At 42.8% G+C, this 25,258-nt stretch overlaps 2 protein-coding genes across 3 annotated transcripts in view; one reads left to right on the forward strand and one right to left on the reverse strand.

Annotated features, from left to right (window-relative positions):
• RPA1 (replication protein A1) lies at positions 1 to 22,483 on the reverse strand. Its single transcript, XM_065036410.1, has 17 exons — positions 22,239 to 22,483; positions 22,000 to 22,047; positions 21,711 to 21,789; positions 21,071 to 21,179; positions 20,159 to 20,247; positions 15,655 to 15,741; positions 14,380 to 14,512; positions 13,357 to 13,459; positions 12,233 to 12,301; positions 11,889 to 12,081; positions 10,663 to 10,802; positions 8,861 to 9,009; positions 7,438 to 7,570; positions 5,997 to 6,173; positions 4,604 to 4,711; positions 1,317 to 1,403; positions 1 to 1,014 (listed from the first exon to the last, which is right to left on the reverse strand). Exons 1-17 carry the CDS (start codon positions 22,269 to 22,271, stop codon positions 907 to 909), a joined length of 1,845 nt encoding a protein of 614 aa, XP_064892482.1. The 5' UTR covers positions 22,272 to 22,483; the 3' UTR covers positions 1 to 906.
• The window catches only part of SMYD4 (SET and MYND domain containing 4), a 6,094-nt gene continuing 3,297 nt past the window's right edge, over positions 22,462 to 25,258 (forward strand). Inside the window, exons 1-5 of one of the 2 annotated variants that reach the window (XM_065036408.1) lie at positions 22,462 to 22,597; positions 22,687 to 22,834; positions 22,932 to 23,021; positions 23,591 to 24,743; positions 25,050 to 25,232. In XM_065036408.1, the coding sequence (XP_064892480.1) occupies positions 22,467 to 22,597; positions 22,687 to 22,834; positions 22,932 to 23,021; positions 23,591 to 24,743; positions 25,050 to 25,232 (1,705 nt within the window). In that variant the 5' untranslated portion in view covers positions 22,462 to 22,466. The remainder of the gene's footprint in view (positions 22,598 to 22,686; positions 22,835 to 22,931; positions 23,022 to 23,590; positions 24,744 to 25,049; positions 25,233 to 25,258) is intronic. The other variant, XM_065036409.1, reaches the window with a different exon arrangement.

Consider the following 25,258-nt stretch of genomic DNA (forward strand, 5'->3'; position numbering starts at 1 on the left):
TACACAGGAATTAAACAGTGTTTATTGAAACAGAGCTCCCCCCAATCCCCCACTTAAAGACCTGTTTCTGATTAACATCATCACAAATAAACCTAAAGAAACTGACCATATGAACATAAAAACTATGTATAGGCAGGAAAAGTGTGCTGAAATAAGTGAAAAACTCATAGTATTAATTGAAGAGCAAACTAAAGCAATGCTTTGTAGTTGCCTAGATTTCCCTAGGGAATGGAGAGTCAATGCTTATCTGCCTTCCTCAGAAGAGACAATTTTGATTAATATCAGACCCATCTGACTCAGTCTATTAAACCCTGAAGGAAGGATATTCTTCAGATATAAGAGATATGTCTTTGATTAATAATTCTACCATATCGCCATTCCAAGCATTAACAACTGCATGGCACCTGTGGAAAGAGAAAGCCTTTGAATTCTATGGAAAGGAACTAACTTGCCCTAATAGACCCGTTCTCCTCCATCCACTCTTCCTCCTGCCCTCTGCTGAACAAGTCAAAGTGTCACGGTTGTCACTACTTTCTTGCAAAGAGGACACGATAGTTATATAATTCAGCTTTACATATAGTAAGAAAGCAAAGTTACTTCAGACATTTTACTTCAGACATGTCTAAAGATCCTGGCAATCTGTCTAGAGATTCCTCTTTAGTGCTGTCACAGCTTAATAGACCTCAGCAGTCTACGATATTGCACCCATTACAGTGCACTCTCATCTACCAGGGGCATATTTTCAGAGAAAGGCATTAAATCACTTAGCTCACTATGCTGGACTACCATGCATGGTGTAAGTAATGCCAAAGTGTCACACACACAGGTGGGGAAAAAGTCGGTGTAATATCATCTATTGAGCTCTTCCTGGAAGTTCCAGCTTCAAATCGGTCAGCAGGAGCCACCTCACCCCAGCTGAGCGTTTCTCCTGATGCTCGCGATCAACCTCTTGCTGTATTCTCTGTAGTTCACAGGTTTGACGTCAACCGCCGTAGCCTTAATACGAGATTCATCCTGTGAAAGAGGAACACGGTGTGTAAAAGAACGCTCAGGACTCCGGGCATTTGGTTCTGACCCCCTTCTGCCCCAGTAACTTATTGCTCTTGGTTTCAGGGTGAGCTGGGAGAGCAAACCTGACTCAAGAGAGCAGTGTTGGTGACAGTGGATCCCTCCTTCAGTGCTCAAGACTCACAGTATTTGTGTGAGCAAGCATCTTTGAAAACTTCTCCCCACAAACAGAAGAGAAGGAAGCCAGCTCCTATGGAGACAAGTCGAACTACAAAAGCCACGTTACTTGGATTTTTGGGGATACTTACATTGTAAGTCTCCAGTTTTACTCGGATCCTGAACTCGTACGTGTTGAAGTTTGCGTTTTGGAACACTTCTTCAAACGCCTGCTCATTCTGCGAGAAGGACAAAGACAGATATCAGCTGCAGACACTCCAGGATTCCAGTAGTCCCACGAACTTTCTGACCAGCTCAATTTCCGCTGATGTTGGCAAAACCACGGAACTAACTGGATCATGTAACTGGCTGAGTCTTCCATCAAGTTTTAGATGCCAAAACCAAGTTTTAAAGAGAAGGTTTAGTTCAAGGTGAAAAATATTCTCAGCTACCTTAACAAAATATTGTACAGTTGCACCACATCTGCAACGAAACAGAGAATGAAAACACTATAAATCTGCATGAGATGCTCTCATGCTGCGTATCTGGCTAATTCTGATGTTCTGCTACAATCACAAACACTGACAGCTAACTATTTCCCTCTTAATTATTTTATTAGGCATTGTTTCTCTGCTTATCCATCAATACTGCATGTATCCTTCACATCCTGACACAGACCTATTTAGGAAGGGTGTTCTATAAAAAAGTGGATGCATGTTTTGAAGATGCTTTTATAACCATTAGAAGACTCTGTCATATTTATAACATAAGCTGCTTCTAATTACCATATGAACACTGAACAGCATCATCATTTATAACAGACAATTTGTCAAAACAGCAGAGCAGAAGCAGGCAAGTTGGGGAGACTGTGGAGAAAGTTTATTTGTGTAAAAAATAGTTGTAAAAACCTTCCCTGACATTCCACAAAAAGCCCTGTGGCCCCATGATGATACAGGCAAGTAATTATTAATATTAACACATTTATCTACCAGATGCACATGACTTGATCAGTCACTCCAGCAGCAGACAGAGCATCTGATCTGGAATTGAACCCACCCCAGTTTCACTCCTAATCCAAGTGTTACATCTGCTGTTTTTCAGTGTGCGCAGCACTATTTTACACCACACAGCGCTTCTCTTAAGGTTTAGAAAAGCACAACAAATGAAGGTGAACAGGAGTAGCGAGTTTCACAGACTGCAAAATTTAGGCATATCCTTCCTGAATATTAAAACCCTTTCTTCTGACCATCGTATGGAAGAAAACTCACTTAATAAAGCATTTGGCTTCTGTTTCCAGCTCTGCCACAAACTACGCTAACCATAAGTGAGTGGAAAATGCTGTTTGCATACCAGTCGCTGCTACCCTACATTACCTCCTCCGGTAACAAGCACGGCGGGGAAGTAGATGAAAAACCGTGCCTGCATATCTATGCTTAGTGTGGCCACTGGCTGTACGTGGTCTCCATACGTACTGTGAGCAGTGGAAAGATTCCCACCAACTTCCCAGGACACTGCACCAGGTCTTCAGAGAAACAACACCACGAAAAGCTTATTGAAAAATGCATCAAGTACCATTTTTACAGGCTCATAAAAGTGTCAAATCAAAACCAATTTCTCCTGGAACACAAAGCATTCCCGCTCAAGGGCTCATTCCATATTATGTTCTATTTTCTACCCTCAGCCATTTCCATTAGGCAGCTCTTCAAAAGACATTACATGTTTGTACTGCTCCATAGGATCTGCTGTCTCTGCTTCCCCACCTGGTTCTCTTCAGCATTATAAGTGACTAAGAAATGTTGTTTGAACTCTACCAGAGACTAAGCACGACCAAAGTAAGAAAATATGGACGAGTTAAGAATGTTCGAAAATAGAAGTGTAAAAGCACAAGCACATCTAATTGGAACGAGCTGGCAATACATCTTCCTGCAGAACAGAGGTGTCCAGCCTCCAGAGCACCACAAAAACTCCTCGCACCCCAGAAGCACAAGCTTTGCACCCCTTACCTTAGAGAGCTGAAACGCAGGAAACCTCCAAAAATCGTTCTTGTATGCAAGTTAGAGGAAAACAAGCCCTGCTTTGCAATAGATAAAGTCTACAACAATGTCTCAGGACAACCAGGTTTGACAGTCCCGACTGCTTCGCTTTCCTCCCGCAGCCACACAATGGGTTAACCAACAAGTGGTGTCTCTGTAGAGCCCCGGTATCAACCTGCTGCAGCCTGGGAGAGCGGCAACGCTCACATTGCAATGCAAGAACTTAGTATGCTTTCCACATAACCATCAAACAAAACAAACCAAAAGCACATAGATTTTATACAGTAGACAACTAAAATCAGGAAAATATGATTTGGGCTGGAAGGAAGGAAAACGCAGCAGAGAAGCACATAGTGACAAAGGGAGGAAAATACTGTCTGTCAGTGTTGAATGGCTTATAACCTTAAAAACTGTTCTAATCTGTCAAAGAAAGATCACTTAAGCATCTCTTCCAATGACCTGTTTTACAAGTCACGGTTTTTGTGTGACCCACAAAGTTTCTGATGATATTTAGTGGGGAAAAAGAGCCTTCAGAAGTGGGCTAACAAACATTACTTCAAAAAGCTTCCTGCCTACTTACAAAGATATATACAAAGCGTTCTGGAACTTTTTGGTTTTGTAAACAAATTTTTGGAACACATGAGGGATAATGTTTTTAGCATTCACGGCTAAAACAGGGTTTTTTTGCAGATTCTTCCAATCTAGGTACAACGATTAAACAGTTTGCTCCTTTCTTTTGGAGTCAGCACGTGTTAAAGCCTCTAAAGGCTGTGGAACTATCGACAAGTCACCAGCTGCCTCTGGAGGTCCAGGTGACAAGGACAGGCTGATCTCCAGCTCTGAACAGCCAAAAGAGCGCAGAGGTAGAGACAGACTGACTGTGGGAGCAAACTATGGGGGAAACCACGCAAATCTCTGTTCTCCAGGCAGATGGCCCGTGGAAAATAATCCTGAGGAGAGTAAACAAGTCTCTGCCAAGAACTTCAGACTGGGGAGAAGCAATGATTGGTGAACTTGTGAAAGATACTGAAACCTTTGGCTGCCAGGCCCCTGAGCTGGCCCATCACCCAGAGAATGGGCAAGAGCAAATTCTTGTCAAATGAAGGAAAATATCCTTTATTTCATACGGCACTTCTGTATTTGTTTTAATCACTCTGTTAATTTCCACAGCAACCACATGAACACGACCCACTGCCTCTCATGCTCCTGGATGGATCAGCACTGGTGTTCCACACTTATCTCATGTCTTTCTCCAAGGTGCCTTCAAAGTCAACATTACAAGAATATTCCCTTACCAGGCACACCAAGAAAAGCAAGACATTTGAGGGCAGCTCAACAACAAGGTGTGTGAAACAAAGCTCAACTTCTAGACGTTTACTAAAAAGACAATAAGCTAATGGACTGACCTTTTCCTTCAGTTCTCCCAGGAAAGCCGCCTTTTGCCCAAGAATGAATTCTGCTGTGTCTTGAAAACAAGTCACCCACTGATACTCTAGACAGTCTGCAATGGTCACCTAAACAAAACAAAACAACAAGAAAGCAAATATAAGTCATTTTATCCAGTTGCCTATTCCTGCAGGAAGACAGCACAAAAGAAAGATTTCACAGCTAAAGAGTTTTAAATTTCCAGTAACTATCACAGCCCTGTGCACCATATGTACTTTCTATCACCGAGGGTAGAAGGCAGTGTTTTACTACCTTTTTTTTTTTTAAGCTCCATAGAATGTCACAGTAACTCAAAGCAAGTGAATATTGACAGTGCATTGTGTCACAGGAAAAGGCCAGCGAGCTCACAGTGGTGCACGCTGATGGATATCCAGCTCTGTTCCGCTGTCACTGATGAGCTGATGAGGTAGCCCAGAAAAACAACCACCAATGGAGACACCAGCAAAACTGTCAACTGCGTTTATTTTGTACATACCCGAGCACTTGAGCATAAACACGTGTAATATCATGTTATGAGGAAACTATCAACACATTCAAGGACAAGACAGAGCAGTAAAAAATCAAGTACTAGCCTCGCATGCATTTCCTGGCTGCTTTGACAATTAGGAATGGGAAAATAAGAGACACATTATTCTGAAGGCCACGATTGTACCCTCAGCATCCCCTTTATATTCTACGAGAATGATTCTGCTGTGTAAAGTCGTTTGCGCATTCCTAGAAGTTATCTGCTAGAGATTATTCGGGAGCAGTTTGTGTTTGAGTGAGACTGCAGGGATAGTTCCCTCTTCTCTGCATGCCCACCTGGCACAGCATTTCAAAGCAGATACAACTCCAACATATCATAAAACAGAAGAAGGTTCGATGCTTACAGTGTAAGCGGGCATCACAATAATAATCCTCAGACAACTTTCTGAGGCAGGCTCCATTAAAGCATGAGACAGAACAATACCTACCAAAAAAAATGTACTAAATATAGGTAGCAGCTGTAAAAGTGCAATTACTGCTCTCCAGAAATGCCATTTTACTTCAGTTTATCTTCACTACTGAAGAGGCGTAGGCCATCTGTACCCTGCACCGCATAGTACACTTGGAAACCAGAATCAACTGAGCCTAGCAGCAACTTTTTGGCAAAGGGTAAAGCTTTTAATTGGAGCACTAGGAAAACAAACTGCTAATCAGCTCAATGAAACATCCCGCACTCAGGTACAGCACACAAGCCATTTAAATACCCTCGAACCCACAGGCACCGCAGATAGACAAACACCCTGACACTCACTGCTCTGGAAAGATTCTGGTTTGGCCTGACCAAGGAAAACAGCCAGAGACTCGCTCCCCTCTAATCCGTTTACTTACGAGAAGCATCATGCGGTACTTGAAGTTGGGGAATTCACGATCGCACTTTTCACAACGGTACAGTCCATTTTGTTGGTCTATCACTTTCTTATTGCAATCCTGAGAGGGACATGCCTGGTACATACAGTTCTCTTTGCGCAGATGTACGACTGTGCCCACACAGCTAAAATAATCCGCCTAGGAGAGTGAGTGTGCAACATTAGCCTCAAAATACTCAATGTTTTCCAATTCTGAATTAACTACAAAGCAAGGCACCCATACTTGGATATTTAGGATTAGAAAGCTTAACAGCTATGGATTATTGGGAAACTGTAAATCAACCCCTCTGTTGCAATCATTTTCAGGTTTCCATTATGTTAAATAAAGCCCCTACAGCAAGATTATTTTGTGTTTCCATTGCAGGAAACTCCAATTGCTAGGTTTTCTTTAGATAAAGCATATTTGCTTCTCCATTGTGCCTGTTCAAATCTCTACTTTTCCACAGGATTAAGATTCTGCACTTTGCTATGCTTCTTTTTGGAGCCAATACAAAACCCAGAAAGCCTACTGTGTAGTATTACAGATAAGCATTTGATTAAACTATAGCCTACAGAACAAAATACCCACTCACCATACTAAAATAATCATTCTAATGGTTTAAGACCACCGTCAAGTCTTTCAGCAGATAAATAGAGGTTGCTTAAGAAACGTGCAAAAAAAATAAATCTCACAGAAAAATAAGTGAATTACAGGTAAAGCTTTTTCCTTAGATAGAAGTTGTTGCATGTCCCAATTGGTTTAGCACTTAAGTTTGAAAACAAGCCAAGCAACCCCAAACATTAAAAATAAGTCAAGAAGCAGTGTAAGCCTAGCGAGGTTACTGGATGGAGACCTGCGCTTTATCCCCAGCTTTTCTATTGACTAAGTGTGCACCTCAAAACCCACCTCCTCCTAATGTCCCTGTTTCTCCTACAACACTTTGTAGTATTTAAATAAACATCTTTGGGGTAAACTCCCCTTCTGCCCCCATTTATACAAGGCTTAGAACTCTCTTGCAAGCGCACTATCATGTTGCAACATCAGCAATAAGCTTGACTATTTAATAACAAGTTCACACAGAATGTCAGGGATTGGAAGGGACCTGGAAAGCTCATCCAGTGCAATCCCCCCATGGAGCAGGAACACCCAGATGAGGTTACACAGGAAGGTGTCCAGGTGGGTTTGAACGTCTCCAGAGTAGGAGACTCCACAACCCCCCTGGGCAGCCTGGGCCAGTGTCTGTCACCCTCACTGAGAAGAAGCTTCTTCTCAAATTGAAGTGGAACCTTTTGTGTTCCAGTTTGTACCCATAAGCACAAGCTCAACAACTGGACTACTTCAATAAGTGGAACGCCTGCAGAAAGTCCAGCTTTTTCATTTTCTCCCCAACACACAAGGTTTGTACTCTGTGGCCGCACTCTACCTTATCTCCTTGGCCCAAGTTCTCAGCTTTGGCTTCAAACAAAGTTTTCCAATTGGTGTTGGCCCCAGCCGCCAGCCCACCCCTCACATCAGAGATGGAGGTACATTCCAGAAGCTGCCCCTCCGAGTCAAACCTGGAACCACAAAGACACATTTCTATTTTTGGACAGCAGACCACACAGACTTATCAAAACATTTAGTTTCGTGTACTTAATACATTAGGGATTTTTTTATCAATGATTGCAAAGGAAACAATTACAGTAATTTGTGTATACTGCAAACAAAAATAGCATTTCAGACTAAGTTAATAGTCCGACTTAATTAGCACAGTATTTTATAAAGCCACAAAAGGAGGACAGCTTTGTTCTATATAACTGCAATTTGTTTGCCAGCTAGTGGTCAAACCACGCACTGCATGCTTCTTAAAGGCAGTCAGATAACAAGATTTAAGGGCATCAAGATATTTCCATAATTAAAATTAAATTACATGGTCCCATTATCTTCGCAGCAGCTTCGAAAGAAAAAGCAAATAGCATTGAACAGATTATACTTCCTCTGTTAGAAGAAGAAAGCACTGCTTTTCAGCAAAAGGTTGTACTGTCAACCCATTGTGGTGCTTTTTGTGATTTGAGAAACACGCCAACGAGACTCAAAAACTGAACTTAATTGAAGTGTGACAGTAATAGCTTAAGACCCGCAATCAATTTTATCTTCAACAGCACTCTGAGCTGTGCTTCTCCCATACTTCAATGACAAATGGAGAATGCCATTATATTTTATCCATGTTTGGGGGATTTAACTAGAACCTGAAAGCCCAGGATTCACGGATCTGATGCTGTTGGCACTTAACCCCATTCGTACACAGGCCACATCTCACCGTATTAGTTACGGCAAACAATTTAGGAACTACCCAGAGTAGAAGCCACGAACCACCAAGAAATCACTTTGTTTTCCTGACAACAATAAAATAATTATTTTGCTATCTGAAAAATATCTGATAAGGAACAGACACTGGAAGAAGTCAACATGGTTTCTCCAGTCCCTACTAACAGAGTCTGTATCAGATTCCACACAATGGAAAAAGCCTCTGAAAAAAATACTGTTCTCTCTGAAAATGCCTCAGAAAGTGGAGCTGGTCAAGTCTGATTTCATGCTGCCTTCCAAGCCTTTGGGTCAGCACACACTACTCCTATTTCAATTTTGCAAGGCCCGTCATGGATTTATATGTTTTTGAACGGAACAGCTTAAAAAGCGCAGCCTTCCAGGCCCTAGCGCTTTCAAGGAAGAGAACTTTCTATAAGCCGGGAACCCATAGCCTTTGCTACCTTTCTTCAGAGCTATACAGACCGCTCATGTACAGAGAAACAGAACAAAACAAATACTCTGCATCAGGCCAGAACAAATCAACACAAACACACTCATACCATCCTCGGAGCTTAAAAGCCTCTGGGCTATCAGGGTTGATGATAACTGTACTCGAGGACAGGACAGACAGGCTCCTACCGCCGAAGTCAGAGACTCGGGCTCCTTTGATGGCTATCACAGGTTGTCTAGAACCATCAAACTGTTCAGCCTACATGTGTGAAAAAACAGAAAACATTAGTAGCACGCTACAGTACAGGTAGTGAACTTGTGGTCATAATTCAGAGATCACGACAAGAGACCAAATCTGAATCAAACTGTGTTACCGTATCTAGAAGGTAAGGTTTTAAACAATATCACTAGGAGTTTGAGAAAAGGCAGCTAACAATTAAACTGGTAATCCTAGCACCCCGTGTCCTGGGGAACCAGAGAATCCTTAAGTCACACCAGTGGTTTGGTAAAAAAGGATTGGTGCCCTCCATTAGGAATTTTACACAACGGTTTTAGAAAGGGAGATAGGTCATGGGAATGGAGGTTTCTCCAAACAGCAGAAATTATTTGGTTAGATTAAGACTCTTCAGGAGATGAAATAACTCACATGGCTTGACTGAGCTGATCATGTCTATTCTACTATAACTTAAAACGCAGAAGTGTAGGTATGCTGACCAAACACTTCTTCTCGACTTCCCATTTTCTGTTTTTAATCTCATAAAGCTGCTTTAATGCTGCTCAATTGCCATCAGTTTGTTATCTGAGTAAAGCCTGACACTAACAGAGCCTCTTGGCATGAGCGAGGTTTTGAAAGCTATAGATTTTCTGGACTCCACGTCACTTAGCAAGCAAGGGGAGCATCACATGTTTCAAGATTACAAATGAGCTGGAGTTGACAGTAGCATTCCCTGTGTCCATGAGACGCAAAACCAACACAAAACGTACCCCAGCAGTTAAAGCAATGACTGAGAAAGGAGATACACATTCAATCCCTAACTGTGCCAGCTGAAAATCATAATAAGTCACTTCCCCTCAATACTTGTTGTATCTACTCCACAAGCAAGCAAGCAGATTTGACTTTGTAAAAGGCAGACCCTGATCACTATGGGCAGAACTTTGCCAGGGACTGATCACCAGTAGCCTCTCCTGGAACAACCCGGTTGAACCTCGAAACTTTGTGATGGTGAACTTCAGTTTATTTCATTTATATCAGCAGATGGTTAATGGTGTTTAGGTATCTACAATATCAGCGCACTTGATCATTTAGCCATAAAGCATCACTGTCAAGCTGGCGGGATCCCTCCCATTTTATAGAGTAGAACATAAAACCTTAAGTATCTACAACACTGCTGGAAAACAAAGTAGCTTGTTAAAAGGATAAAGAAGCAGTTTATTGCAACTACTCAAACTTTAGATACCAAGGCTCTAATGCTTTAAACTCCTAGTCTGAGATACAGCCTCTCAACCCTTTGGTTAAGCAGCAATTTATGCAGGATAACATGTATCCCACCCTACACATAAAATTCATCTGAAATGAGACAGCCATAGCCATCGGGCTGCTCCATAATCAAAGTGCAACTCATATCCCTTTCCTAAACCAGAAATCTGTTATCTTCAGTCTCTGAGCTTGAGACATAATGTCTGCAGTTGTTCAGAACACATTAGTCAGATCATGTCAGCAGTTTGTCAGAGAAAGGTTAAGAACATCACACCTGAATGAAACCAGACAGTCTTTCACCTTGTCTCTGCCCCGATCGTCAAACACCCAGGACTCTGTCGCGGTGCTGTGCCCATCTCAGATGACAAGAGTGCACACATTTCCTCACCTTACGCAAAGGAACCTTTGCTTAAGAACAGGTAAGAGAGCACATACCTCATTTCCCCACAGCGTAGCTGTCACCAGTTTCCCTGATGTATCCATCAGATGTACGTTCCTCTTTGATACCTCCCTATTGTTCGCTTTCACTATAATTTTAGTGACATCTTCATAGCTCTTGCAAATTCCAATTACATCTGAGAAACAGTTACAATTTAGAGTTACTCAAGGGTCACAGTTGGGGAATACAAGATCACAAGAGAAGAATTCAATCCTGGCGTCAGATTTCTACCTTGTATGCAGGCTCCCTATTCAAATCAAATCTGATATGGAAATTAGCGTATTATGGTAGGGATGCTCCACTACAGACCTCTTCAGTGCTTTAATTTTGTTGACGAATTCATTAAGATATTCATGAATGCAAGCCTCACTACATTAGCGAGATCAAGGCATTGTACTATCTTTCCTCATAATATTCTGTCAAAGGACTTTAGTCCTGATTCTGTAACACATACTTGTGCTGTTTAAGCCCAAGTCTCTGATGCGAGGGGTTCAAAGTGACTGTAACACACAGAAGCAGCTGACTAGCGCCTTCTCTGTAGCCCCGCAACCATAAGCTGCAACTTCAACAAGTCCGCATGTTTGGGCAGAAAGAGCAAATACAATCCACTTTGCACTCCCTAAAAAGATACCATTTTTAATATGACGGATCTACCTTTAAAATTCCCAGCTGAATGCCTCTGAATCACGGGCATCTTGTGCCTGTGAAACCTGAGAACCCTCGCCCCCACCCAAGCCTCTGATTTTTCCGGAGTACTCTGCCCAACAAATTACAGAAAAACAAACCCTCAATACTTCACAAAGCAAGCCAAAACAGTCATGCAACTTGGACTTGAATACAACGAATTATGCCAAAATCACTACAGAGATAATTAGATAGTGAAAGAAAGCAAGACTACGGAAGGTATGAAACGCACACGTGCTGAGCAAGGACATGTTTTCTTTCAGCCCTTTCCTGTGGAAAACAATGATCATAGTACAATAAACAAGTATCATTTACCATCTTTAGTTTGAAGAAAAATCATATATTGTTAGCAGAACAGGGCAAAGACATCTTAACAGGAAAACTGCCCAAGGTATTTTTAATGGCAACCATCATTAGATAACCTCATTTAAGAGATCATAACACTTGAAGCATTGTATGCTCACTGCCACCCGGTATTCAGGACACAAAAGGAAAACTTCAAAGCTTTAGAGCTCGCCATTTTAGTACTTAGACTGACCAACAATTGAGTCTTTGGGTGTGTTCTCCAAGTCAGAGATGGACACGAAGTCAAACTGAACAGATGGAAGATGCTGAGCATCATCACAGGGCACAACTGAAGTCTCACTAGTGAATGTAATCTCATAGTCATTCTTAATAGCTGTATATTGCTTGTTAGCGCTCTTCAAAGTGCCTTTGGAAAAATAATATACCTACAGGAGAAAGCAATGAAACAGAGGATATTATCAGAAGCCAGGCAGAGAAAATAGATTGTGTTCACCTTTAAAAATCCTTGCTTTAAAAATCCTTGAAGTTCCTCTTTTCTAGCTCATGTCAATCTATGAAAGCACAATGCTACCCTACCTTGTTCAATTCGATGAGAGGAAAGAACTTGTCTGCTTGATCATTGAATGCGGTAGCTCTAATCTCACCCTGCAGGAAAATAGGAGAGCTGGTCAGGACTGAAATTCGACATGAGAAAAATCACAAAGAAATCTTTGCAATGTTAAGTGGCATCAGTTCTACAGGCACGGTGCTCCAGGCACGCGAGAAACAAACATTCTCCTCATGTTTGCATTACAGCTAAAACAACATATTCTACACCTGACCATCAAATCTCATATTCAAGTCTCCTTAACATATCTAGAGCTTCAGAATGAAACACACATGAACTACATATATATACCTCTGAGAAGGTACTCATAAAACTGGCATTAATTGCCATTATGTGTTAAAAAAAACCAAACACCTCAGATCACACAGCTCCACAAGTTAGCGCAGTATATTGTGATATCCTCCATTCATGCCAAGCCTTTAAGTAAGAATTAATAACAATTGTAAATTCACTAGATATACAGACAGTACGCAGAGAAAACAAACGGCTGATGACAACACGTTACATTAACCTCACGTTTTATACTAAACATAATCTAGCAGAATCTTGTTTGTTTTCACGACAGAAGAACGTAATTTGATAAGAGGTTTGACAAACTGCAAGTTTAGTTAGATTAACCAGATCCCATTCCCCAAACAAACCACAGATGAAATTTTCTAGTATTATAATAATTTGTACTCCGATTTCCTCAAGAAAATGAAAGCTTATAACTTGCAGGCAACGTTCCTCTCACCGCTTGTTATCTGATGTGTATCTAAGCAAGGATGAGATCTCATCCTCAATCTACAGGAAACCACAAACAGAAGTATTAGGTTGTCGGTTTTCATAAACAAGTGTATTTTGAAGCTGCAAAAATTTAGTCACACGCTATAGACTTTGATGAAACACAATCAGTAATGCCATATATTTAAGACTTCGTTCTGGATAAAAACTGGGTCATTGATGCTCAACTTAATGAATACAAGAATACAAGCTTCAATCGTAATAAAACAAAACATTTCCTATAATACACTTTATTTCCTCTATTCTGTCTTTATGAAGGGTTCATCAGCATCTGGCATACATTATCTTTTTCTCTACATATGACACTTACGCTTTCATCGACTAGCTCTATAGAAAAGAGCTTTCCTTCACCACGGGAGTTGCTCCACGTGCGGATCTGGCCTTTTTGGGTAACACGAGCACAAATGGTCCACCTGAAATTGTGCAAGAAAACAGTGTTCTGTGTCTTTTTTGTTGTTGTTTAAGGAAGAGATTGAATTGACAAACCTTTGGAACTGGAACGTCACTATTTAGAAGCCAGAATCTTTCCACCGCGCTCCAGCAACTCTACCTGCTTTTCTGCTGCTTTCTGTTTTAACGGCCTAGACCACTAAAGTTGTGGAGAAAGCAGCAAGAAAGCCAACCATAAAGCATCTAGTATGATAACAGTAGCACAACAACCCTTCTGCACAAAAGCAGGCCTTAAATCTTCTACCTTTGTAGGGCACATTTCTCATACAGCAGTTTGCCTGTTCTGAAAAAAAACGCTAGAACTCAAGAGCTCAATTATAGGATTCGCATTTAACTTGGGTAATCAAATCAGTCTGCATAACTTAAAAATGTCATTCACAAAATAATTACATCCTCATGCTTTTCAAGAGAACAGTAGCCGAAGTGAATAGCTTACTGAGCTGTTTTGTCATTAAGTTACCAAAAAGAAGGCTGCTTTAGGAAAAAAGAGAGGAGTCAATTGATGTTCAACTAAAATATTAAAAACCTATCAAGCTCGGCAGGGTAACATCACCAAGACAATGTAAAGGCAAATCTCAGATTGCTGGAGTGTTGATGAAAAAAGAAGTGTTAAAACCCTACACCCCAAAAACACAAACAAGAAACAAACCAATCCCTGTACAGCTGGTTTCTGTGGAGGCTGGTTTTTTTTCTTCTTTTTATTTTTGGGGGTGGGTGGTTTTGTTGTTATTGCTGCCTTTGTTTGTTTGAAGTTAACCAATAAACTCAAAAGAATTCAAAGAATGGTTTGACAGGGATTCGTACATGAGAGGAAGCAAAAAGAAGCTATTGTTCCTTCAGGCCTGTGACACTGAGCAACACCTGGCAAAGCACAATAACTCACTTGGACTGGTAGGGGTTCAAGCTGGCGATTGGCACCACTTTGACCTGCGATCCCCCTGGTGTCTTCAACAAATTGGGAGCGCTGGCTTTACCAAACTGGTTTGAGGGAGCGTGGTACTTCGGAGCAGCAGGACCTTTCAAAAACCGCAAGAAAGCATAAAGAATTTCAGCCTCGCAGACAAAAGACGAGTGAAAACAAATTCATGGTGCAAAGTCAGGCAGAACTTCACGCTATGGGGTGGAGGCAAAGTCACGCTTAACACCGGGCTGGCACTTTGAGCTCCGCTCACTGAGCTGTGTGGGCACAACAGAACGGCTGAAAGTTCATTGAATCGCTTCTGCTCTCGGTTACGAGTATTTTCGAGGCTGCAAACTGCTGCAGAAGAGACACTCTCAGACCTTTAGAGCACTTAAACTGGAAGTGGAGATGTGTCCAGAGTCAATCACTTAAGCACAGTCTAAGTGGGAAACAACTAGTTAGCAGTAAATTCTCTAAAATACAGCACATCAAGCTTTAGATCTACACTATTTGGGGGAATGACTAATCAAATAATTTCCTGACATAAAGCAATACCACTAATTCTAAACTGAATCTAGTCAATGTGTAAGTACAGAAGTCTTATGATCGGCCTTAAGCACAGGAAGGAAGAGCTTGTTTCCTGCTGCAGTAAGCAGGTGTAAAAATTCTACTATTTCAAAATACTTCTTAACCAGTCTGTATTCTTTACCCCTGAGTTTAAAGCAGCACCAAGAGCTGGGACGGACAACTACTTTGCTTCGAAAACAGTCTACAGGCTGACATCTAAGCTGACAGACTTTCAGTATCTCACTATTGAAAGTCTCGACCCAAAAAGTGTATTTATGGATGTATCATCAAATAATTTCAGCCCTGTACCACCTAAACTTTTTGGCCTGCATAGCTCAGCATTGGTGATACACCTGTTGGCCAGCTCCAAACCTAGCTGGGTGTCCACAGAGCACTGTTGCAAGAACACAAAAATGCATCAGACTAGATGTTCAGTTTATACTGCTTTGTGGTAGTTGTTTCCTATTTTTTTCCTTGGGAAAGAGGAAGGAAGTAGATATTTTTCCCCCTTTTTAAAAATTTATTATTAAATCCAAGTGTAGAGTAGTCTCTTGAGAGAACTCGCCTTGCCAAGCTATGGGTTAGAGTGTTTCCTGTGCAACACCATTAAAGAAGGGATCGGTTTTAAATTTAAGCTGTAAGTTTGCACTGCACAAAAGGAAACCAGTTCTGGCCCAAAGTTACACTTACCTGCTACTGACACATTGCCATTTTGTTGTTGTGGTTTGCCGGGTGCTGGGTTTGCTGCTGGAGCTGAAGAACGTTGCTGCCCTTGCCCTGGTAATCAAATGGAAAGAGACCACATAGTATAATAGGGAGCACAGTAATTAAAACTATCCCTAATCCTTTCTAGGAAATAACGTTTGCATGAAAAAAATAATTTAAAACATGGAGAACACAAGCTAATATTCAGGTGTTATAAGACACAGCAGTAGCACGCTATCTGTTGAACAATATTGCCACGGAGGAATGTCAGTTATATCTCTTTCCTCAAGCAACTGCTTTCTACTTGGAAAGAATTCAGGGTTGACGGTTATTTAAAAGGACAGCACTGAAGTAATCTTGACAACTTCTCACTTTTTACAGGCTTCTATTGCTCTGACAGGCAGTTTCTGCTGCTACACAGAGAATTCCCTCTTAAAATCCAGAAAGGGTCAAAAATCACACCAGGTAAAGTAAAACCTGAAATAATTACAAGACAAAGAAAACACCTGCTATATTTTATTTCCAAAATATGAAGATATTTAACGTGGAGGTGATGGAGTCATCATTTCAGCATTCACCAGGGTCCCTCTTGGGACACAGCAGTACACTGCACAGGGAGCAAAGTGATGCTGTAGTAAGTACATATCATGCATTTTTTTTAGATTCCAGGACTTTTCTTTGCCTTATATTGATGATAAATTACAAGAGGAGAGTGACCTATCTAGAGAAATAGTATATTTGAAGACTAATCTACAGTTCAAAAATTTGAATTCCTTTTACAGAATAATTGTCCTGTCATGTTTTGCCTCCAGGTGAGAAAACATCAAATGTTTTCATCTTTTTGGATGCAACGAATTTCTTAAGTCACTGGTTTGCAGGAAGTCCTAGACCTCAGTAGGCAAAGCCCCCTGATTTGGGGGGTGAATAAGAAGACAGCCAGAGAAAGCAGAAAAGAATGTCAGATCAAGCCCATAAGCATCACTGGGAACAAAAGCAGAGAATCCCAGAACAGAATGCCACCGAAATAAGGTAAAGAAGTAGAAGCAACACAAGGAGACCCTGATACAGCATCACCTGATGCCGTGGAGCCTACAGAGGTAACCCCCTGGTTATTTTTAATCCCAAACAAGGTCCTTGGACGAAACCCAATGTGCTCCTCTAACTTGCCGCAGTAGAGTCACAGCGGTGAACCGGTGACAGCGATCTCCCTAGCAACAGCGTGACGTCAAACGGCAACGTGTATTTGCTGCAGACTCCGCTAGATGGAGAAGCCAGAATTCCACCCTCACTGCTCAGAGGACCCAGTCGGGGTCAGTGCTCAACACCCCAAATTCAATTAGTGTAAGAGGAGAAGGAAACAAACGAACAAACAAAACACATCAAGAGAAAAATACGTCTGGACAGGAAGCAAATATTCAAAAATAACAGGAATGTGCATATGCAACAGCAAGTGACTTCTTTGCTACTTTTGTTCTAAATGGTTTTTCTCTAGGATTTCTTAATTAAAAAACCCCCCACCAAAAAACAAACAAAAGACCGTCACGTACATTAGAACACTTATGCATTATTAAACACAAAATCATGTCTTAATGGTTGCCTATCCAGAGCCTGGTGTTTCTCAACAGATTAACAATATATTAACGTGTTAATAGTATTATGCGTGTGTTCAAATAGAGAAGCAGCAGAAATATCTCTCCAATTTTCTCACTTGTAGAGCCTAGGGACTCCTAAACCAGGATTTTGGTGGTTGGTGGCCTACAGATCACTTCGGGCGCTCAGAAAACTGACTCCTCTGCCTGGTTTTCATGGTTAATTTTTATTAGCAGAAGCTGAAAAACCACTTGAAACCCCTGATCACATTTCTGCTCTATTTACTGGCTTAGTCAAACCCAAGACCCTTGGCCAAAGCCGCCCACACAGCCAACTCTTTCCAAAAGGAAAACAGAAAATGCACTTGGAAAGAACACACGGGGATGGGAAGGGCAAGAATAAACAGTTCAAGTGAATGTACAAGCATACGAACATTTCAGCGTTGAAAGATTAATGACAGAAGTAAGTAGCAAGTAATTGTCATAGTAAGGAGAAAGTCCAGCATCATAGTAATTTGAATGAGATTAATGGCAGTAATAACATTATCATCTAGTTTTCTACCAAGGACTAAACTGCTCAGTCTTAAATTTCAATACTATTATGAAACGCTGCCTGAAAAGTTTTTATGACGTGTACTAAGAAGATTGTGTCTCCAGCTTCCTTGTTAGGCAGATTAACCACCTACTGCTCAAGCATAAAGTGGCCAAAAGCCAGATCCTCATTCCCAGGGTCCTACTGTGGTATTACAGTCTAGGAAATTTGTTAATCCCAGGTCTAACGATTTGAGATCCATATTTCATGTAAGACCAAAAGTGGGGCTAAACGTTCTGTTTAAGATACCTGCACTTGTTTTCCATGAAAACTGCAAAGGGGTCTTAAGATATTCATTCTGCATTAGCTGAGCATTCCTCAGAAGTATAAATTCTCAATATATACAAAAACTTAAAAGAATCTGCAACTTGAAATACGCCTCTATCATTTTATCAAGGCCTTTGTGACAAATCAGGCAGAGCAGAAAGGCTGGGTTAAGCACACCTAATCTGAACTATCACCGCCTTCTGTAACTGAAACTGTATTTAATATCAAATAAAAAGGTATGAAGTCTGCAGAACAACATCAGGGTTAAAATGAAATATGCATCACTTCAAATTCAAGATCTCTTAATTATCTAGTGCAAGACCACACTTACTATGATCACAGTCCAGTAACATTTTCAAAGACATTTAGGTTTGAAAACTTCATCGCCGAGTGCTTTTGTAAGCCCAAATAAAGCACACAGCTTTGATCAAACTCACGGTAATTTTACCAATATTTAGACTCTTAAAGGTATATTTTCAGCTCAGTTCTGCAAGATATCACATTTGCAGTTGTTTCTAAGCAACAATATGATAAATGAAAACCACTCTAGTTCACAAGCTCTTGTATCACACAAGCAAGGGAAACGGGAGAAAGACACAAACCAGTCTGCTCAGTAGCTATTCTGAAAATCTTGGTCTCTACAGCAACTGTGGGATTAAACCATAAAATCTGAGATGTCAACACATTTTTTAAACAGCAATTAGCTACGTAACTATCAAAGGAACAAAAGATTCTTTAGGCTCATTTAACAGACACCCCTCTAATTCCCTAGGAAAAAGAAAAGCTAATGAAGAAAGATGTCTGCCTTTGGAACAAAGTCTATTTTCTACTTTGATTAGTAAAGCAGATTTTTAACCAGAATGGCAGTGTACCTGCCACCACTGTTGGGCTAAAATATCCTACAGAAAAGTGTTGCCACTAATGTGTGGTCACTTTGTAATAAAAATATAACAATTCACTTCCACCAGGAAAAGTGGTGGAATTTACTATTACATTTCAGCCATTATCTGTATATACATCAATGATGAAGCTGTTCAAATAATTTCTGTAAATGCTTATGATCCTCTCTTTTTTAAAGATCAGAACACACTTTTGAACATACCTCAGGACAAAAAAAAAATCTATTAATTCAAAAACTGTTTGCCTGAAATGCATAAGCTCAGCACATGACAATGAAGAAGAGTTATTTATCCAATGTAACAAAAAAGAAAGATTTACAGCAGGTCACATTAAGGTCCACCCCGCACACCGCGGTTTTTCAGATGACAGGGCAGGAACGGGTACTGAGGAAAGTCTGCTTGCTGGTTGTGTTTTCAAACCAGCCTCTCATCTATGCACTTTGCGCAATGTAAGTTTTAGTGCTTCCTGAACCTGACATTCATGCAGAGGATGTATTGTTATGTTTAACAGCCTCTAATGGATTTTTCTTTCACATCTAATTGCTTTTTGAACCTGTGCCAATTTTTGGCACCTACCTCAACAAGTTCCATAATTCAGCTCTGCGCTGTTTGGGGGTGCAGTACAGCCTTTGTTTTAAAACCACTACCTGACAATATGAGAACTAAAGAGCATCAAATGAATGTAGGAAAGAGAGAGATATTAATCATTCTTTATTCATCCCCTCCATGCCATCTTATGGTTTTGTAGATCATTATTACATCTTCCTCCTGCTGCTTTCTCTCCAGACAGAAGTAGTACTAATCTATTTGGTTACTCGTTATGAAGAGACATAGAATAGCTTCCGCATACTTACTGGAAATCTAGATAGAGACCACTAACATATAGTAAAAATCTGTCAATGTTATCATAAGGTATAGATACTTCCCAATACCATGCAGAGACCGAAGCTTAAGCCATGGTGTAGAGTTTACTATACGTGAACAAAAGCCGTTTTGGTTTACACAACTAGAAAGGATTTTCGAGATCTGGACATCACTGACCAGGTCTGACTGCTTCTTTTTAAGTGAAAGAACAGCCAGCTGAAAGGTCATCCAAACAGAGAGTTTGCTCAGAAAGGTATTTGTTTAGAGAGGACACTCACCTTCATTGTACGGCACTGGATTGCCAATATTCCCACCAACCTTATCAGCAGTTTTCAGAACATTTAAATCCATCAGTATAACCACTCTCCTACAAACACAGAACAAAACAGACAGCAGTAATGACTTGCACTTCCTCTGCAAGTCTATCAGACTCTGAATATCGTTTGTAGCAGGTAAGAGAACCAACCATTAGGGACCAATTCTTTGGACAAGGATCTGAAGACAAAAGCTTCCCACTGTCAACTTAACCCTCTCCTGAGGTACAAGTAGGTTTGAAGCTGTATCACATTTCACCAAGGACAGCCCATGGCAGGCTGAATGGGCACACAGGAATGGCTTGAAACAACGCAGTGTTTTAAAAGTAACAAAAGCATGCCAGGTTTATACGAGAGAATATATCTCCTGCCTCAAAAGAAGTCATATTCCCTCCACAAAAAAAGCTGAATAAAAATATTATAAACCTTCATATTAGTTCATATTCTGCTAAACACATACGTGCTTTTTCAATAATCAGCTCACTCAGATCCCTTCTCGTTTTGTTGCATCCTACTTTTCTCCTCTCAAATTTTCATAAAAGACCAGATTCCCCAACACTTCAGTAATAAGAAATCATCAGTTTCTTTTCCATATTAACTTAAAATTTGTCAATTTTAATGAAACTTGGTGTATTCCAATAGGCAACCTCCAGTTACTGAATCTCTGTACTATGCGTATCTGCACCCATTGCAGTCACGTTCTGTAATTATTTCTGCTATTGCTTGTGCTGTGTGCTTTCCCTCCAGCACCCTAAAGGCTGAGTATTTTAAAATAATCTAAATTAAACACATTTGGCCTCTCCTTAGTCACAAAGAACAGAGCATCCACTAGTGCAGCTGCCTTTCTGTAAACCGTACTTATAGAAATATATATACCTTCCATCTTTCAGGCTGTTAACATAGAACTTGTTCACTTGACAAATACAGTGGGCTGCTAAGCGTTCCTCTTCCACAAGAGAGTTCAGCTGTGTCGCCAACATGAATGCTGCAGAAACAGAAGAAAAACCAGTTAAGAATTAACACGTTAGCCTTAAATGGGGCTGCCATGACTGGCTACAGCTTTTCCAGTCACTGTAGCGTTGCATTGGATTTATAACTTGCTCAATTAGTTAGCACATAAAAAAGAGCATAGCCACTAATAAGTCACTAAAACTGTATTCATTCTCAAATTTTGGAGTGCAGTGATAGCTAAAATGATCATGTATCAAAGCAGCCAGAGAAAGATTAAGCTAAATTACTTTAAAAATCACTGTTAGAAAAACATGTAGAGGTTTCTGTATTTTCATTATACCCTGTAGTGAATTAATTGCTTAAAGCTCACTAAGAAAATTCCAGAATAGAAGGATTTTGTCCCAGTGTTAAAATGCAGTTTCGCACTTCAGGGTCTGTGGTTTGCCACATATGCCACATTCTCCTTCAATAATCATTTCATCATTAGTATCTAGACACTTGACCGGAAAATTTAGCGCCGTTAGCATCTCCACACTTCAAACTCGCTGCGGGTTGTCATACTTACAGGAAAGGGTGTTAACCCCGTCACTCATCAACATTCGGTAACGCGGTGGCCCATTTCCCGTGGCAATAGCCCGGGTATTCTATGGGAAAACAACAGATTATTAGTTCTCTTTTGTTCAGAAACTCTTCAAAAACATAAAGCGACATGGTTAGCAAATGGCCTATCTACTCAGGCTTTTGTTTAAACAAAGTTAACTTCCGCAGAAGAAGTTTGGCTGCCCTCAGAAAGCCCTATAGGAGCACACACAGCCACTAACCTACTGAGACAAGAGATAACGGAAAATACTCACAATGACTTGCAGCACGGGCTTGGAGACGTCCTCCCCCTGCATTATGGCCTGAAGGAGGAAAAAAAGAGACCCTCAGAAAGGTGCCGGGAATGGCCGTCACCGCTAGACCTGGCCAGGGCCGCCCTGCCCCCGGCCCCGGCCCAGCTCCGACCCCATCTTCACCGCCGCCCCCCACCCGCCCAAAACCGAGCCCAGACCCGGGCCCCCATCCCGCAGAACCCCCGGCCCCGGCCCCTCACCGCGATGGCGCCCTCGCTCAGCTGCACGCTCATGGTGCCGCTTCTCCCGCCGCGCTCCGCCGCTGCCGCCAAATCCTCCCGCCGCCCGGAGCCGTGCCCCTTCCTTCCGGTGCTCCCTGACGTCAGGGCCGCGCGACACTCTACAGCGCTCCTATTGGCTGCTCAGTGCCGTACGGCGGAAGCGCTCCTGGGCCAGCGCTGCTGTGCGCCGCCATTGGGGTACTGGTGATGGAGCTGCCGGTGGAGGAGTGGCGGCTGTGCGCTGCCCGGCGCTGGGCCGCGCTGGAACCGGCGCTGCGGGAGCGGCTGGCGGCGGCGTCGCTGCACGACACGCTGCGCCTGGGCTGCGGCCTCCTCCGGTGAGCGGCGGGGAGAGAGAGAGAGAGGGAGGGCGGGCTGGAACGGAACGGAGCGGGGCGGTACGCGGAGCTCACCCCGTGTCCCGCAGGCCCGAGGCGGAGGCGCCGGCTCTGCGGCGGCTGTGCCGCCGGGCGCGCGCGGGCAAGGAGCCGGCGGCCGCGCGTTTCTACCGCGAGGAGGGAAACCGATCGTTCGGCCGCCGCCGTTACGCGGCCGCCGCCAGGCTCTACTCGCAGGTACGTGGGGCGGGGGAGCCCCCCCTGAGGGGATCCCCGGGGAGGGGGTCCCGGTGGTGGGTCCCCCCTTGAAGAAGCCGCTCTCCGGTCTCCGCAGGCGGCATCCCACGAGCTCCCGGGCAGCCCCGAGGTGTCCGTGTGCTTCGCCAACCGCTCGGCCGCTCTTTTCCACCTCGGGCACTTTGAGGTAAGCGGGGATGGGGTAGCGAGAACCCCCCCCCCGAGCTCCTGCACACCCCGAGGGTGGCCTGAGGGCTCCCGGGGCGGGGATTGGGGTGAGGAGGAGCCCAGTCGCCAAATGAGGTGTTACTGCAGAGTGTTCGCTTAAAGCATCCATCACAACCTAAACTTTCTGAAAGGGCTCCTGCTTTCCTTCTTGTTCTACATCAGAAGGCTTTATTCGGCCAACAGGTTGGCTAACAGTTGTGCCAGGGGAGGTTTAGATTGGATATTAGGAAGAAATTCTTCCCAAAAAGGGTTGTTGGGCGTTGGAACAGGCTGCCAAGGGCAGTGGTGGAGTCACCGTCCCTGGAGGGGTTTAAAAGATGTGTAGATGAGGTTCTTAGGGTCATGGTTTAGTGCTAGAGTTGCGTTATAGTCGGACTCTGCGATCCTTGGGGTTTCTTCCAACAAAAATGATTCTATGCATGTGGACTTTGATGATTAACAGCCTTATTAAAATGTTCTGAATCTTAGATGAAATAAAAAAGCACGTGTCTCACAGTTTTTCTAACAAGGCCTTGTCTTTGTTTGTAGGTGTGTTTGGAAGATATTGCCAGGGCTGAAAGTCATGGCTATCCGGACAGGCTGCTGCCCAAGGTCTTGCTGCGGAAAGCGGAATGTCTGCTGTGTCTGGGGAGGTGGCAGGATGCGGCAGATGCCCTCAGTGTGGTGGAGAATAAAATTGCTATGGCTGGGATCATGGCTAGTCCTGCTCACCAGACACTGCTGAAAAAGTTAAGTCAACTGAAGATTAAAATACAGGAGAAAGAGAGCTGCCCAGAGCCTGCACGAGAGGCACGTGGTGGCATTCAAAGAAAGTCAGAGTTTTGGGAAGAGAATGACAGTATTTCAGGGGCATCTTCATCTTTGAGGTTGAATTTTGATACGGACAGAGGACGTCACTTGGTGGCCTCCGAGGATATCCTGCCAGGACAAAGCCTGTTGGAAGAGGAGGCCTTTGTGAGTGTGCTCTGCCCAGGGGACAGCTTTCTTCTGCAGGACAGCACTGAAACGGTGTGGGATACTCGGGTCACTAATGCAGATCTTTATTGCCACCATTGTCTGAGGCAGCTCTTGGCCTCGGTGCCTTGCCAAGGGTGCAGCTACGCAAAGTACTGCAGCCAGATCTGTGCAGACGTGGCGTGGCAGCAGTACCACAGGACAGAGTGCTCCCTGGGAGCGCTGCTTCTCACTTTAGGGGTCTTCTGCCACGTGGCCTTGAGGACTGTTCTGCTGGCAGGATTTGCAGAGGTTAGCAGGCTGGTGGAATGGTCCCACAATGGTGACAGGGACCTTCAGGACCCTGAGGCAAGGTGCAAACATCTCAGCGAGGCACCAGAAACAAGAGCTGGGACCAGAGGTATCCCTGGCTGTAATGACAATGGTCAGTACCAGAGTTCTTACCAAGCTGTGTTCAACCTTTTGCCGCACGCTGAGAAGCATAGCCCCGAGCATAAGTTCTTTTGCATGCTGAGTGTAGTCGCTATATGCCAACAACTGCAAGAAGCTGGCCTAGAGGCTGCTGTTTTGAATCAAGAATCATCAGAGAGACGGTCCAAACCAAAGACCTGTGAAAAAACATCATCTGAATTGTCTCCAGAGATGAAGACAATGGCAGAAGCGATGCTGAGGCACGTGTTGCAGCTGCAATGTAATGCACAAGCGATCACTGTAATGCAGGAGTCAGGTAAGATAAAAACTTCTAAGCCCTTCTCTGTTGTCCTTGCTCATCTAGCTTGTGTGAAGAGATTGAATTATCAGTTGTAAAAAGCTCCCATTGCAGATGGGAATGACTTGCTTAAAATTTAATGGCCTGATCCATGCTGGCCTGTTCTTTGGTGCACATGTAGAGGGTATTTAGCTATTATTTATTGCAGCAATATATCAGAAACCTTTCTACTGCTGTCTGAAATTGGTCACAATGCTTGTTGCATAAGCTGCGTGGGTTACTGAGCATTTATTCTCGGCCTCCTTGTTTTTACTTTGTCTTTAGAGTCCGGAGATGGTGCTGTTGTAAATAAGAAGCCTGTGCGACTGGCGACAGCCTTCTTTCCTGTCCTCAGCCTCCTGAACCATTCATGCTGTCCCAATACCAGCGTGTCATTTAGTGGGACAACTGCCACTGTCAGGGCATCACAGCTGATCCCAAGCGGCCAAGAGATTTTCCATTGCTATGGTAAGTATTAACTCTTTGTCTCAAGG

Source organism: Columba livia, chromosome 20 (genome assembly GCF_036013475.1).
Source record: "Columba livia isolate bColLiv1 breed racing homer chromosome 20, bColLiv1.pat.W.v2, whole genome shotgun sequence".
NCBI classification, from domain to species: domain Eukaryota; kingdom Metazoa; phylum Chordata; class Aves; order Columbiformes; family Columbidae; genus Columba; species Columba livia.